A 17,474-nucleotide genomic window follows, 5' to 3' on the forward strand; every position below is an offset into this window, starting at 1 on the left:
TTCCTTTCTGAATTTCAGGTACTTCTCTTTTCCTTTTGAAAAGGCATTGAGCATGTCAGTTTTTATATCATCGGACATAACCTCTTTTGTCACAAAGTTTTGTAGTGTTTTGGAAGCGTCTAGAGACAGAGGGGACCCCTTCTCTTCAATGAATCTCATCATCTCCTGAATATGTCCTTCTTTGCGGTTCGTTGTGGCTTGAGATGATTCGTGGTGGCTGTAAGTCTCATGTGTCCTGTCAATCACATCACTGTATTGCCGATGTGGGTTCTTCACTGCCATCATTTCATGGTATATTAGGTCCCACTGGGCGACATACTGTTTTTGCTTTGCATGTCCAATGACTCCATCGCTGCACTTAGATGAAAGGTTAATGCTTTGCTCTAATTTCTGGTCTCCTCCAACAGCGGTGAATCGGCCGGGTATCTCTCTGATTGAAAAATTGCTTTTGGCAAATTGTTCATGAACTGATGGTGCAGTCTCAGGTAGACGTCGCATGTCTTCAAGGTAGAGAGAACACCATCGCAAGTAGTTGGTCGAATCGAATGCTGCAAACAGGTTCAATGCACGCTGGACAGCGTCAAGATGCAGTTCCCAAATCCCTTCACGATCAGCTCTCAACAGATCACGGACAATATCCATCATTTGCAAGAACTGAGTCCAGAACTTGAAGTTTTCATTGGTATCAGACCGTGTTTGGATGAATCTGTTCAAATCTTCGACCAACGTTTTTGATGCATCAGCAAACTGAACCATATACTTCTGACTATCTGTGATGCATTTCTCCTTGACACTAGACTGGAGGTTCGTCAGGATGGCAAGCTCATGTGTATATTGGTCGATGCCTTTCTCGGAGAAGAATTCTTTGTACTGGAGGCGTTCAAAGGCTTCAGCAAGGAGCTGCATACCCTCAAGACAGCGGCTGTAGTGACCTCCATGTAGAACAGAATTCTCGATGACAGTTGGACCAAAAACACCAGCCTGCAACCATGTGATGTCTGCGCCACTTCCATCCAGGAGTTTGCCAATACATTTCAAAACAGTTTTCACTAAGTGAAACGTTCCCAGGCATGGATCCAGGGTCCTGAATTCCTCTGGTCTCAGCAGTTGTATATCACGGACGATGCAATAAACACCTTCATCACAATACATTGGTATCTCATTTTGAGTCAGCTGAGAACCAATGTCCATAAAGTTCTTCATAGCCGTATAAACTGTCGCGTACTCTGTAACTGGATGCGGCAGAACAGGCACAAATGCAAGATTCTTTAATGGGATGGCCTCCTCCGTCCAAACAGAGTTGCTAGCACTCCAAGATGGCATTGTTTGTGACTTGGGGTAGATGGACACTTCATCATGCATGACGTTCAAGCGTGCGAGGGACCAAGAAATATCCTTCAGTTTTGCTGCATCGGCTTCGGAGGAAGTGTAAGGCAGTTCGGCCACTTTGTAAGTTGCTGGGATGTCAGCACGGCGTGCAGGCTTGTGAAAGTCGGACAGTACCTGGCATTTTAATATTAAACTGAATGACTGTGGACCATGTGTGACCTGCGTGTCAGAAATCTTTGGTTTACTGGTCGACGACGGGGGTTTGTCTTGGTAGAGAACAGTCACAGTGTCATGTTCAGATACATTTGCCCCCTCATGGTCCCAGTTGTCAATTGCACCAGAGGTGAATTGCCCAGGATCAAAGTGTGACGGCAGTGAAACGCGATCGTTGTTGTGCTGTGCTGTAAACGTGGCAAGGTCATGTTGGTACCTACGCAGCTCCGGGTAGCTGATTGCTAGTCCTCCGTGGTTTAGAACTGTAGTTACAATTTTGCCACCACGCCCAAGACCATGAACTGATTCCGCATTCATAATATGCATTGGAGTTCTCTTTCTACCGCAGTGATGGATATAGTACATGACTTGGAAGACAGATTGTATCTTTCTGCAACGCTGTGTGGAGAGGCTGTTACCTGATGGCTTGCTACCGGTATCGTAGTCATCATCATCTTCTTCATCCTCATCAACTGGTTCATCACTTTCTGTCATGACAGCTTCGGCTGCTTTTGCATATGTGTCAGGATTGAAATTGTACAAATGACTGAAAAAACGTAGTACAGGTTCAGGGATATTCATCTCGCTCAAGGAATGCTTTAGATCATGCGCATCACAAAAGCTATCGTCAAGGCCAAAATCATACTCATCTAGAGCCTTCCTAATCACACCAGCGCATACCTGAACAAGATCAAGGGAACGAATGCGCTCAGCTAACACTTTCTTTGGAACACTGAATACCATCATTGATTTTTTGAACGAACTGGGATATGTAAAATCAATCTCATTACCAAAAGTGTTCAACAAGAAAACTTTTACATCTCTATTACGAAAGTTACATTTGTCATCAATATTGTTCAAAGAGTCTCTGATAGCACTAAGTTCATAACCCCTCCCTTCTTTTAGGCCTTGCTCTAACTCTTTAACAACCTGATTCCAAGCAAGCTGTTTCTCAGACACTTTTGGTATGGAAGCTTTATCACGAGAGTCATACTTATACAAGTATTTAGTCATGCAGTCCCTGTGGTAGTACAGATCTGCTCCAAACACAGAATGCGCATCTTGAAGGTCGCACGTTCGGGTGAACACATCATCTTGAAAGAAGTTTGTCGCAGCCAGAAAGGCTGAAGCACGGCCTGATTCACTAATGCGATATTTCGTGTACTGTTGTTTGTGTGATTTACTGTCACAGATAATACACTTCACTTGACGTAAGGCTGTTGTGGACGTCTCTGTATTCGGTGGATGTCGGACGGCCTTAGAACGAGTACTTCTATCTTCTTCCTGCTCAGAACGGGACAGGTCTTGGCATACAGCGAGACTCTTCCTTTTCCTATTGAGAACTGAAGTCATGGTGTATTTTTTGTAACAGTCATTGGTCACATGATAAATAAACCCATCTCCTTTAACCAGCTTAAGCCGTTTGGAAACTTGATCATTGTGGATGTAACTTGCTTCTCGTATCCTTTTGCAACCATTAGTTGTGCTCACAGTTTTATCCCCCGCGCTTTTCTGGCAGATGATGCAGTTAGTCGCATCAAACGAACTGTCTTCGGGCGGTCCTGAGAGAGGTTAGGGTTAGTTTTTCCAATACCGAATCGCTTTTTGTTCTGCCTCAGTATCCCTTTGAACCATGTCCTCATCCTCATCCTCATCCTCACTGTCGAGCAATTGCTGGATAAAGGCGCGGTGTCTTTAGTTGCCTGCCGCATCTTCTTAAATTGCCGTGTGGAATAGGATGCCTTCACAACTGATATGACCTCCTGATCGAGGGGCTGGATCAAGGAAGTCGTGTTTGGTGGCAAAAACTCGACCTTCACATTAGGATGCTCGGCCCTGCGAAGTGGCGAATGTCCAGGGGCATTGTCGAGGAGTAGGAGAATGTTAAACCTTGTGTTTTGGGACTTGCAAAAATCCTCAACCTCGGGAATGAATGCCTCCTTGAGCCAGTCCTGGGAAAGTTTGGCTGACATATACCCCTTCTTTGATATCAACCAGTGCACATTTAATTTGTTCATGTTACATCCTTTGTAGGCCCTGGGTCTTTTAGCTCGATGCACAACTGTGGGTTTAAGGCGGCACGTTCCTGACGCATTCATAGCGAACAGCAGGGTGAAACGCTCCTGTATGGCCTTCCTTCCACGAACTTTGGCTGACTTGTTCATGATAAATGTTAGCCGAGGCATTGCTTTCCAATAGAAATTGGTTTCATCCATATTAAAAATTTGATCGGGAGTGTACTGGCCTTCATCAATAATATTTTTTTAGAGATTCAGGGTACTCACGGGCTGCAGACTTTTCCCCACTTGCCGCCTCGCTAGATATCTTAACACTTTTCACTTTATGACGGGACATGAACTTATCTACCCACCCTTTGAATGCAAGAAAGACTGGAGGTTGTTGCACACCCATCTTACACGAGCCACGGCAGCATAAATGTCTTTGGCAGTGACCATAATTTCACGAGTATCAATCGCCAAGTTTCGCTTTGCTTGCCTCTCCAGATATTGTCCTAGTAATTGTTCTGTCTTGAGGAGCAATTGATTATGGCTTCGCATAGCTTGGGCACCTGCTTCTGATGAGGCAAGATTCATATGGGCCTTGATATGGTCACTGTTTTGGTAAATACCTCGCACTGTTGACTAATTTATCCCAAATTTCTTTCCAACACTTCGCTTTGTTTCACCATTGTCTATCAACTGCACAATTTCGAATTTCTGAGCGCAAGTTAAGTTCTTCCTCGTCTTGATTTCCCTTGCAGGTGCCGCCGCATTACGCTGGGCAATGGTGGGAGGACGGGGTCGGGGTATATCGGCCATTGTTATATCACAAAAAAGTTTTGGACACTGCTATTACAGTACATAGAGTATTCACTCTGAGGCGACGCGCACTTGAATGTCGCCGGGCGGACAATCACAGCACCCCTGATGTCCTGATGTCACAACCAATCAGCACGTGAATCACCCCACGCTCGGTGATGACGTAGCACCCGGACTGTTTGAATTTTTTCCACCTTTTCCGGTGCGCTATCGCCCGTATTTGGGGCGCGATAGTCGTGTTTGTGCAGTTTTTTTAGGTAGCCGCGATAGCAGAGAAACGCGATAGCCGAGGTCGCGTGCGCGTGTGTGTGTGTGCGTGTGCGTGTGTGTGTGTGTGTGTGTGTGTGTGTGTGTGTGTGTGTGTGTGTGTGTGTGTGTGTGTGTGTGTGTGTGTGTGTGTGTGTGTGTGTGTGTGTGTGTGTGTGTATATATATATAATTGAAGAGTTCAGATGCAAAAACAGATATATCCATTGTTGCTGAAATGAGAAAATCAAGATTTTCTGCTGTGCATTCCAGGTGAAACCCATCAAAATGACATGGGCTGTATCTTAATCAGTAAATATGAGATAATAAAACGGCAGGATTTCAAAAATTAAAATTTATTAGAAAAATTAATTTTTTGTGATTTTCAACACGTTTTCCTGCAAAAACAGATAACTCCATGGGTCGTTTTTTGTCAAAAACAGATAAATCCAAATGTCACTTTTAGACAAGTAAAAGTGGTATGAAATGACCAGAATGTCATTCTTATGGCAAGTATGATGTGGCATAATAATAAAATTAATACCAAAAAGGCTTCAATGCCCCCAAAACCAGTTTTGTCAGTTTTCTGTTGCTGATAAATTTACCGGTAAGAATCGATCTTTTGCAGACGACCACAGCCACAGAGGACACTCTCATGGCACTATCCAAAGTCACCATCACAAGTCAGCAGTATCCCAAGTAACATCACAAATCAGCAGTATCCTAATCCACCAACACAAATCAGCAGTATGTATGTCAGCATCACAAGTTGCCAGTACAACACTCCAAAATCAGAATCATAAACCTGGCAGTAAGCAGTGTTGGCAGTATCACAAGTTGAGGGGCTATCCACTGAGTACGTACACGGAGTAACCTCACCCGGAACACCAAATTTGCAAAAGTAGAACTGACAAAATGATAGTATCATTCAAGCCTTAACAGGGATTTGCCATCCTGAAACATTCCAGTGTGTGTGTGTGTACTTTATGGAGCAGCCCCCCTACCCCCCCCCCCCCAAATGCACAAACATGAATAACGAACAACATGACATCACAGATGATGTCAGAGAGCAGATCCTACAACAGCTGAGCATGTAATGGAATATCACAAAAATCCGTTTTCAAGCCTATACCAGCACTGAAAGGGTACACCACTGACCGACTGAAAAGGTGTGTTCGCCTCCTGATGATCAGGAGGCGAACACTCCATTTCAGTCACAACCTTTCAAAAAATTTCCCAATCGGAGTCCAGCTCAGAAACTGATTTCTGCAACATTCCACTAATACTGATAAGCGGAAATCGGATAACCCTGCCACACTTGGCACGAGGTTCATGGAATCACACAAACTCTATTCTTCATCACTGCTCTCATCAAAGTCCTGTCTCCCAACAGACTGTCCAACATCAGCCAAGGCATTCTCATAAAATTATCTGACTCCTTCACCAGCACCAAGTTCATCGATCAGCTTCAGGACATCCGTTTTCTTAGCTTCCTTCACGCAGTTGACCATTGGACTCAGAACAGGCTTGAATGATTCCCATTTTTTTCCCCTTTTCAAAACATTGTGATAGCAAAAGTCAAAACTGTAGACTTGTTTGAATTCAAGTTTGTCCCCATCTATCTCGAGCCTCTAAATGGCCTCTAAAGGTGGTTTATTTTTTTATTTTTTTAAATCTCGAGCACCTGGTGTTGGCACCTGGTGAGCACCTTAAGCCTGGTGTTGGTGTAGCGGCTAGGGTGCCAGCTTGGGATCCTAGGATCCTAGGTTCGAATCCCGGTCGATCGCTGAATTAACGCCAGGGGGGTTGACTCAACCTGTCATCCTTCCGAGGTCGGCTAATTGAGTACCAGTTCACTGGTAATTCCCTGTGTGTCGTAAAAAGGCGACAAACAGGGTTGGCGGCAGGAAGGGCATCCGGCCGTAAAACATTGTTTCAAAAAGGGGACCAACAAAAACAACAACCACGGTGCCCGAAAAAGGTCAACCCCCGCTTCGCGGGGAAAAATGGCCTCTAAAGGTTTTTTTTTTTTGGTTTAAAAAAAAATCTCGAGCACCCTAGCCTGACTGATTTTGAATGAACGGGATGAGGAGCAGTGACCTGTCGCTGTGGACTTGAAATTATCATAGCAAGCCCAATCAGTGCCATAAACATGAACATTTCCATGCTTTCGTAAAATATTGAGGTACTCAGATGGAAGCAGAATGGTGTCCTCCTTCCGAATGTCTTGTTCAATCCGGCCAAAAGCACAGTCAGCAGGGAGGAAGCTATGGCCATGTATCGGAAAGTTGTACTCGATTTTCAGATCCCTAAATTTCTGCCTCCTTAATGCAAAGAGCATGGACAAAACATTGATATTTTTGTTTTGCCCATAGCAGGAATCAGAAAATAGCCGCAGTGTTTTAAACTGAGACAGTTCTTCATGGACTACAGTTCCGAAGTAATGCTGAAGGGCAGATGCCACCATGTTGCTGTCCTTTCTGTTCTGATTTTCCAGCCAGACGAACAGATGAATGTCCTCCTTCCCTTGTGGCTGGCCTCGCCCACAGTGACGAACAACACCAAAAACATACAGATAGAGTTGGCGGGAATAATACGTCTGTCCAATGGGTGATTTGGGTAGAACGAGGTTCTCCATGATGTCGAAACAGACAGTGAAGGTATCCCCAACTGCATTCATAATGTCGTAAAACTTGTGTCCCCTGCGACGATGGAGGAGATACATGGCTGATGTTTCACGTTTCTCCTCATCAAATAGCTCTGGATCTTTTAACTTTATACGGTATTTCACACTGGAACTGCATACATCTTTCGCAGGGTGTCCAAAGCCAAGGTTAAAATCATACATGAAGACACTGTAGTAGAATGCGTACGAAATCTGGGCATGATTCTGATCCGCGAACAATCGATGCATCTTCTTGACACTGAGATCTGTCGGTAGGTACTTCCGGCCAGGGGCACCACGCCGTGCATTGTGACTGGCTCGACAAGTAAAAGTCCCGATGTGCTGCCGTACTGCTGCCTTTCTCTCATTATTCTCCTCGACCTTGCGGGCACCGCCCCGATTCTCCGGCTGGGCTACTCCCTTTTCGAACCAGTACTTCGCTATGTTGGATACTCGATCTTTTTTTTACACCTGAAATTACAATGAAAAATTATGAAGCAAGCCAGAAAAAACAGTTGGCAATTTAAGCACCAGGTAAGATTATTTTCCAAATAAAATGTACGACGGACAATGGACATGATGGAAACTGTCATGTTGCAGCACAAAACTTCATTGAAAAGAACCAGTGCTTTTGAAAACCAAACAAGATTGCAAAATGTAATAATAATAATAATGCATTTATTTTATATAGCGCTCTTTTCAGGAAGCCCAAAGACGCTTGAAAATCAAAATTATGATCCAGACAGCAGTGGATGCATGCATAATGTTATAGAATAACATGACAATTTAATGACTGGCCACTCATCATAAAAATAAATAACTACTGTGCCTTGCCCTGGCCCCTGCAGTGGTTGTGGTCAGAAGGGGGGTGGTGGGGGGGGGGGGGGGGTCAAGAAGTGACCCATCCTGACATGACCAGAAACGCTGAAAAAAAGAGCATTAATTATTTTTATAGATCTGGAAAAATACTCACAAAAGATGCTGAGGAATGATGCCTTGCACACTGGCACTTTCTGTCTATCTTCTGTCAGCACAAAGTATTTCACGGATGTCCCTGCTCTTCTGCCTTGCTGGGTCATCCACCTTGGGCCTACGGCATTGAGCTGCCTTAATGTTCATGTACGATAGGAGTATGGCATCCTGCTTCACTTTCTCAGCCGTCGTAAACAGGAGCCCATGCATGGTAACCCACATCATCGTCAGTCAGTGACGTCAGATCTATAGATGCCATGCACAAATCAGAGTTATGTACACAAGCTACACACGGAATTTTTCCGATCGAACTGTGCCGGCCTTTCTTCGCCACAGAACGAACAGATTCCTCTGGACGGCGCTTCTTCTTACGCCCAGATGGCGAGAGCATCACTGGCTCTTCGATTTCATCAAATTCCTGCATTATTCCTTGCAAATTACAGCAGTTTTTAACGATAAATCGGACAATTTCACTCGATTCGACGATGCACAGGGCGCAGACATGTTGGATGCAGTAAACAAGCCGCGTACGCTGATTGGCTGAATGGCTGTATCGGGGTTTGGGAAACTACGGCCTCGGCGCTTATCGTTTTCTGAAACGAAATGCGATCTTGAATGGGAAAATACGTGGACGCTATCGGGTTTTGGGAGAAAATGATTTGACTACTGAAACGGAGGTATTGAAACATATACTTCGGTAAACATAGTTCAGTTTCGTCAAAAATGGCGTTTATCGGTTTTTGCGCCTGAACTCTTTATATATATATATATATATATATATATATATATATATATATATATATATATATATATATATATATATATATATATACACATACATATATACACACATACATATATACACACATACATATATACACACATACATATATACACACATACATATATACACACATACATATATACACACACACACAATTATACATACATACATACATACAGGGGGCTGCAAAAGTAGGTATACAGTAATGAAAAACAAAACGTGCACACAAAACGTATTTTATTGATTATACAAGCATATCAATAATAAACATATTAATCCCTCAAATGTTCAAACTGTTTGCCCTTGGCATTCACACTCCACTAGTCGAGTGTGGACACCCATGCACACTCTGTCACAAAGGTCTTTATCAGCATCAATTTCCTGGCAAGCCTCCCGTATGAACCGAATCATGGCATCAACAGAACGTGGCTTGCGTGCGAAAACCCTCTTTTACACATCCCCAGAAAAAGAAGTCCATAGGGGTGAGATCCGGCAAACGTGGTGGCCAGTCAACGGCTCCCCGACGTCCAATCCACCTGTTGGGAAATTCTTTGTCAAGTAGCGCACGCACAGTGAGTGCGAAGTGCGGTGGCGCCCCATCCTGCTGAAAGTAGAAGTCGTCCTGCTGCTGTTGTTCGCGTACCTGTGGTATGATTGTAGCCGTCAGCATGTTCAGATACACGTGTTGATCGACAGTCCTGTGCAGAATGATAGGTCCAACGACACCTTTGCAGGACAGGCCAGCCCACACCGTCACCCCAGGTTGATTGAGCTGTTGCTCAATCGTGACTTTAGGGTTTTCAGTTGCGTAGTACACACAATTGTGCCTATTAACGGCACCCGATAGCTTAAAGTTTGCTTCATCGGACCAAACGATTTTGCGCAGAATGCTGTCACCCTCTCGTTCCTCGTTCAGGATGGCTTCGCAAAATTGTAAACGCCGATCCGAGTCATCCTCTAATAAACCATGTATCAATCGTGGCACGTACATTTTTCAGTCCTGCACGGTGCATCAAACGACCCAACGATCTGCGTTCAATACCAAATTCAGATGACGCCCTGTTTTTCGATTTCTGAGGGATCTGGGTAAATGCCAGGGCGACTTGCATTGCATTCTCTGGCGTTGTCACGGTGACTGGTCGACCACTCTTCGGCGAGTTGTGGATAGACCCCGTCCTCTCAAATTTGTAACGTATCCGGTAAATTGTGAGCCTCGTTGGTGGAGGCGATGCAAATGTTTCTCGCCACTGCTCTCGCACACGTTCACTATTCTCTGTCTTCCAGTACTGTTTCAAAATCCATTTGTGCTCCTCGTCCGTTGAATTACCAGCCATCGCTAAATTTCCACTTCACCTGCAAATAATAGATGTATTATAGAAAAAATTACGAAAATAAAAATATAAAAAATGGTAATAATGATTTTAATGAATTAAATGAATTCTAGTATTAAATGAATCCTAGCACCACTATTATAATACTGGTATAATCCTTACTGTATACCTACTTTTGCAGCCCCCTGTATATATATATATATATATATATATATATATATATATATATATATATATATATATATATATATATATATATATATATATATATATATATATATATATATATATATATACACACACACACACACACATACACGGGTGGTCCACAATTTTTTTTATTTTTAAATGTCATGTTCTCACCCTCCAGAACTGTTCCAATACGTAGAAAAACACTGCTGGTGAAATGAAATTGAATAATATTTATGGGTAGCGCATGGTCATCAAAGTTTCCGAATATGGTCTTACACTAACGTCTCACAATACCATGGACACTGAAACAGTTTCTGATTGTCGCATACTTTTACAGGAATTTTAAGTTGAGTTTTGAATATCTTGCATGCCTTGTTGATTTTTTTTTATGAAGGAAAATATGTTTTGAGGGATCTATGTGGTATGCATCCAATCCGTCCCCGACCTGACTGGCAAAGAACTAGTCGACCGCCTTCCAGTACTTGTCTGGCGTCGGAATATCCCAACTGTTGACTGTTGGCAGATTGCCATCTGGAACTGGACAAGCACAAGCACACATAAATACTTATCCGATATATATAATTATATACATACACACACACATACACACACACATACATATACAGGGGGCTGCAAAAGTAGGTATACAGTAAGGATTATACCAGTATTACCAGTATTATAATAGTGGTGCTAGGATTCATTTAATACTATAATTCATTTAATTCATTAAAATCATTATTACCATTTTTTATATTTTTATTTTCGTAATTTTTTTCTACAATACATCTATTATTTGCAGGTGAAGTGGAAATTTAATTGGCTGGTAATTCAACGGACGGGGATCGCAAATGGATTTTGAAACAGTACTGGAAGACAGAGAATAGTGAACGTGTGCGAGAGCAGTGGCGAGAAACATTTGCATCACCTCCACCAACGAGGCTCGCGATTTACCGGATACGTGACAAATTTGAGAGGACGGGGTCTATCCACAACTCGCCGAAGAGTGGTCGACCAGTCACCGTGACAACGCCAGAGAATGCAATGCAAGTCGCCCTGGCATTTACCCAGAGCCCTCAGAAATCGAAAAACAGGGCGTCATCTGAATTGGGTATTGAATGCAGATCGTTGGGTCGTTTGATGCACCGTGCAGGACTGAAAATGTACGTGCCACGATTGATACATGGTTTATTAGAGGATGACTCGGATTGGCGTTTACAATTTTGCGAAGCCATCCTGAACGAGGAACGAGAGGGTGACAGCATTGGTGAGAATTATCTGTACTTTCTGTACTTATAAAACAAAAAACCATGAGCAATTTTATCAATTTGTAAAGAAACCATAATGGGCTTTTTGAAGCAGCAAAAGGTCAGTTTGCAATACAAGAAAAACGAATCATGTCGTGCAGCGAGGGGAGGCAACACCCTCGATGGAAATGAGGTCTTCGCCCCTTTTGGGTTCATAGTGAGGTTGAAGCGCAGATCATGATGCATGATCCTTGATGACCTCGTGTATATTAGGCCGTTCAGAAATTATATGGTGTGAAATTTTTTTTATTTCAAAAACGCATACCTTCTAATTTTGTGAGGTTGGACATTATGAACAAATGTGACAACTTTCAGGTGGATCAGTATACATTAAGTGACAGCTCAAGTCATATGTAGAAATGAAAAAAGAACCAATTTTTCGGAAAACTAGTGATTTAATATAGCTTTCAATGCTTTGCTTTTTAAATCGTTTAATTACTCAAAAACATATTTTTCAATTAAGAAAATTATAAGTCATATGTCAAATGTTTTCACATGATAGAAACCACTGTCTTTATCATATTAAGTAGATATCATTAGGTTGTGTTGTCCTCAAATAAATGTTTCTTCAGTGGCTTTCTGATCAATTTCCTGTGTTGTTCTACCACTTGGAAGATGAGCTGACGCTGTTCTTCATCATAGTCCATTGGCTGAGGGGGTCCCCGTGTGCATGAGATGATGATGATGTGCCCTAAGTTACTCTAAGCCCTAACTTAGAGATGTGCCCTAAGTTACTCTTCATAATATTGAAGTAGACCATGAGACATATCAAAAAAGTTTGGGTAGACGTTTGGTAACCCGGCAGTAATAGAGGAAATGACGTCATTAGCCACGCCCTTTGCCGCTCTATTGATACCAAAATTTAGGGGTAGGGGAAACATAAATCGCAATAACTTTGGAAGTATAAATAACAGAACTACAAAATACCCATTAAAATGTTTGTATTTAAGTACTTGTCCTGTGCATGGGATCATTCCATATGGCAAAGGTCACCCTTGGCTGTCTAGGTAAGTATCTCAAAGGGAGTGGAGCAGAAAACATTCTTGTGGAGAGTGCTGTCTTCAGAGTAAATGTTGTAGACTCTGTTCTGGGTGGTGTGGAAGAATTATTTCTACTCCTGTTCTACTATTAAAACTTCCAGAAACTCGTTTTAGCAAAATCAATGTTTTATTCACTTTTGAGAGTTTTGCTGTATTCTACTAAATGTACTAATTAGATATTAATGATGTTGTCTGTCGGTCGTGGCTGTAGCTCCTTCTGTAGGTCTTTTGTTGAACCTCGTTCAGTTGTTGACCAGTCTCCAGTTGGTTGATCAGGTCAACTGGTCTTCAGTTGTTCAGTCACTCTCCCAGTCCACTGCTTCTCCGTCACTCTCCCAGTTCTCTCTGCTGCCCAATGCAACTTTCTCTTGGTTTTAAAGGCCCAGACTCCTTCATCCAAAAGCCTTTATTTGGCTCTTTTGGCCAGCCCTCTATTTTGGGAGACTGAGAGCACCACATTATTTCTGTTCAAGAGGTCAAATGCTCTGACCTGCTGAGGGGGAATTTGCAGCCTGTGCTCCATCTATGGAACACAGGCTAACTATTGATAGACACAGATGGCAGTCCAAGAGCGGTACACATTCTGTCTTGAATTATATTGCTCTTTGCTCATTTGTAAGTAAAACATATTCCACTTTACACAAGATCACATTGAGATATATTCTAGCAATATTGTCAATAAGAATATTTATTCCCTGACAGTGGTAAGAACTACACAAGGTCATTGAAAGGAATGCAGTTACTTAAGGAAGCATTGCTGAGATTACAGTGGGCCGAGTTTTTCAAGGAAGGTGAGAACACAAGGGTGCTTAAGGAGCAACTGGAGATATTAGTTGAGCTGAAAGGGAAAGTTGCTTCATCTGCAGATGAATGTGTGAGCCTATTTCAGAAATTTGAAGGAAGCAGTCCACAGCTGTTCAGTGACTGACCACTTCATTGCTGATGCGAGAAGCAACAATGAAACATTCAAGTATTGGGACACCTTCATCTGCCTGATGCTCAAAGTGGAAAACCTTATTCGTAGTGACCGTGAGGGGGATTGGGCGTTGCATATCCAGCCAGTCCAGGCCTTGCTCCCTGTCTTTGCAGCTTTTGATTCCACAAATTACCTGAGATGGTGTTCATTGTATTTGGAGGACATGCACGATCATCCAACTGATCATATGCCATCAAAAAATCCCTAAATCTCTGTGGCACCCAAAAGAAATCCATGGCATACCTGATCAAGGCATGCGGCACTGACCCATATGCATTCTCCAAATCCAGCCATACCACCGCCACATCCTTCCTTTGCCTCCTGTAACACTTGCCAGACCGTTGCCAAGTGTTCAATGCATCCTGGTGATCCTGGTATTCCTGCCTTCTGCACAGAACCATCCACAAAACCATTCCCTCTGATGAAGCCTGAGCCGTGCTGCAAAGACACTCGTCAATATCTTCCCATCTACATCGAGCAATGATATTGGTCTAAACTGCTCCAGTGTCACAGCCTCCTCCTGCTTTGGAATATAAACTCCTTCCACCCTCGTCCATTGACTGGGCACCACTCCTTGCATCCATACCACCTTCAGAGCCTTCCACAGATACTGCCTGATGCCTTCACAACTCTTGAACACCTTGTATGGCACTCCACTTGGTCCTGGAGCCGATGCCGCCCGTGCCTTCCTCAAAACTGCCTCAATCTCAGACATCTTTGGCTCTGACAAATCAAATGGAACACCTGGCTCTGTCGGTCTCACCAATCCTTCGATGTCCTCCACCACTTCGTTCCTCCTTGTGTCTGCATACGTGACACGCAGGTGACCTTCCAACTCTTCCTTTGGTACCTTCAGTACACCAAATCAAGACGGCTCCAACCGATCCTTCATAAACTGAAAAGGCTTCTCAAAGAACCTTTCTCTTCCTCTGCCTCTCCTTTCTTCACCTCTTCATCCTTTCCACTCTTCAACTTCACCAACCTCATCCTCACATGCTTCGTCAACACAAAGCCCATTTCTCTCCCCTTCCACTGTCCTCTTCCATCTTCCATTCAAACTCCCCAACTCCATTCTCAACTCATGGATTTCCCTCTGCCTCCTGCTCAAACATGCCTCCTTCTCACCCCTCTACACACTCTTTCACTCCAAACGTGACACATGCATACTCAAACACAATCTCATTCATCTTTCTGAATCTATCTTCCACTCTTCCTTTCAACCTATGAAGCGCCCCACACATCACTCCATTCATTCTCTCCCATACTTCCCTTTCTCCCATACCTGGCCATTTCACTCTCCTCCTCATCTTTTCCCTGCTGAAGTACAACCCCAGGACATACAACACTGTGGCTTGCTACCTGGCTGTTACTCCCGGCCGTCTTACGTGTCCCCTTTTCAAAGGCACTGCGTTGCTGTACCTCCTCCTCACCCACCTCACGTGCACAACCCATCCGGCTCTGATGGATATGCAATCCTCTCACTGACTCACTCGCGTCCACACCCACACTTCTCTCGAACCTGCCCTACCTCCACATGCACACCATCACCCCAAAGACCAACATCTCCCACACGATCACTCCCACACCCTTTCCTGGCCTGATGGATCCTCAACCCTCTGATGGATCCGAACTCATGTCCACACTGACACCTTACCAGATTTGCATCCACAATCCGTTCTCGTTTGTCAACATCAGTATAGGGGTCTTTATCCGTTTTATCTGTCCGTTTGGGCCCATCTTCCGCCCCACCTCTCAGAGCCCTTGGGGTGTTCTCTATTATATATATATATATATATATATATATATATATATATATATATATATATATATAGATATAAGTCCAAAACACACCTGGTCACAAGTGTGCCGCACTGACCGGGTCCTCAGTCGAGGTCCTCAGCATCATCCCGTTTCGGCCCTTCAACCTCGACACAGTCAGCTAAGGTGGGCCAGCAGGGGCACATACACATCCACATGCAGCAGCTGCACCTGGATGTGTACATACCCCCCCCCCCCCCCCCCCAGCCAGTGCGAATAACAATAACAACAACTATTTATGGCCGAAGCCTTTTTTATGACAAAAAAAGGTAAAAAAAAAAAACACTCAAAAGCCACTCAATAAAACCATCACTCAAAAACCCCGGAAATCAAAATCCAAGAAATCAAACAATAAATAAGAGAGCAAAGATCAAGAAACGAAAGAAAAAGTTCAAAGACAAAGATGAAAATCAAATCAAACTCAATAAACCATTAATCGTTAAAATCAAAGTCCATCATCCCTATCCCCAAAACCCCAAAAACACTCCCCCACCGCAGGCAACAGAAACCTAACTCTAACTAACCAAAGGGGAGGGAGAAAGGAAAGAAGACCCTATCACCCCTCCCACCCCCCCCCCAAAACAACCAAGGAAGGGACACCTTAAAACAATAAGGATCAAGGGGGCTTTTTTCCTTTGCATACCGAAATCAACAACCGGCTGCTAACCGCAGCCGGGAACATGCAGCCGCAACCACGTTGAAGGCTCGCCCCACCGCTGGAAATAATAATGAAAGAAAATGAAATCAAACCAAGGCAAAATCAAGATCAAACAAAAGGAAACCCAACTGCCCCCACCCTCCCCAGGCCGCGCTTGGAGGGCCCACCCGAAAGATGCACCACAAGGAAGGCACCGCCTCCCTTAGCTGCCCCCAAGGCGTGAGTGTCCCAATGAGAATCACCGCCCGACAGGGCCCGCAAGCACACCTGCCGGAGCACCCCCAACCTTTCCGAGCCCGGGCGGCAAGCTCGGTCAGGGACTACGGCTGCACATGACTGTCGCCCGCACATTTGGAAGTAACCTCCCGCGGCCCCCCCCTCCCCCCTTCACCACGGAGAAGCCGCGGGACCGTAATGGCCAGCACCCCGCCCCGTCGCCCGCAGGCTGTCGCCAAGCCGGTACCTTTGGAGGCAGGATAGGGCCATGCCCCATATCTGCCCAGGATCCCAACCATACCCTGGTATGGAAACCTCTGGTTCTTGCTCGCCACAAGACGGTCTTGATTGTACAGACCATTCTCCAGGCCTGCCTCCACTTGCGGCCAGGCACTGGTTGTGGTAGGAGCCCGCTGAACGCAAAGACGTTCCGTCTGACCATCACCAGCCAAGGCACGTAGCATTCGAGGAGGCCAGCCGCAAGCGACCAGACCCCCTCGGTGACAGGGCAGTCCCAAAGGACATGCCTGACGGTTTCGTCCCCTGTGCATCGGGGTTGGGGACACTGGACCGACACGTTCATGTCCCTCTGGAACTGAAACACCCGGACCGGAAGACACATGGGCGGCTGGCCATGCGACGTCCTTCTGGTCGTTGGCGAGACAGCGAGCTGAAACGTTCTCCCAAACCCTTCTCGCCGTACGTTCTGCGAGAGGCCTTCTGCGAAGGATACGCACCTCCCGCAGTACCTCCCTTGGGCGCAAGTGATCCAGGACCTGCGACAACTGCTAACCAATGGGCCGACAGGTCAACAGGCCCTGCTCCCGGGCGAACCCCTCAAACATCTGGAAATGCCCCGGACACGACCCAGAAAAACGCCGAGACAGCGGGAGGGACCGACCTTCCAACCAT

General features: G+C 44.6%; 1 protein-coding gene across 5 annotated transcripts in view; it reads right to left on the minus strand.

Moving 5' to 3' along the window:
• LOC137429600 (signal transducer and activator of transcription 1-alpha/beta) overlaps positions 1-5,562 on the minus strand; it is a 107,894-nt gene extending 102,332 nt beyond the window's left edge. Inside the window, exons 1-2 of one of the 5 annotated variants that reach the window (XM_078779608.1) lie at positions 5,471-5,562; positions 5,212-5,329 (exon numbers count right to left, since the gene is read on the minus strand). In XM_078779608.1, coding sequence (XP_078635734.1) covers positions 5,212-5,284 — 73 coding nt within the window. In that variant the 5' untranslated portion in view covers positions 5,285-5,329; positions 5,471-5,562. Of the gene's footprint in view, positions 1-5,211; positions 5,388-5,470 lie in introns of those variants that run through there. The other 4 variants (XM_078779607.1, XM_068119640.2, XM_068119638.2 and 1 more) reach the window with 4 other exon arrangements.
• Positions 5,563-17,474: the final 11,912 nt, after the last annotated feature.

The sequence above is a fragment of the Myxine glutinosa genome, chromosome 6 (assembly GCF_964187855.1).
Source record: "Myxine glutinosa chromosome 6, kmMyxGlut1.1, whole genome shotgun sequence".
Taxonomy (NCBI): domain Eukaryota; kingdom Metazoa; phylum Chordata; class Myxini; order Myxiniformes; family Myxinidae; genus Myxine; species Myxine glutinosa.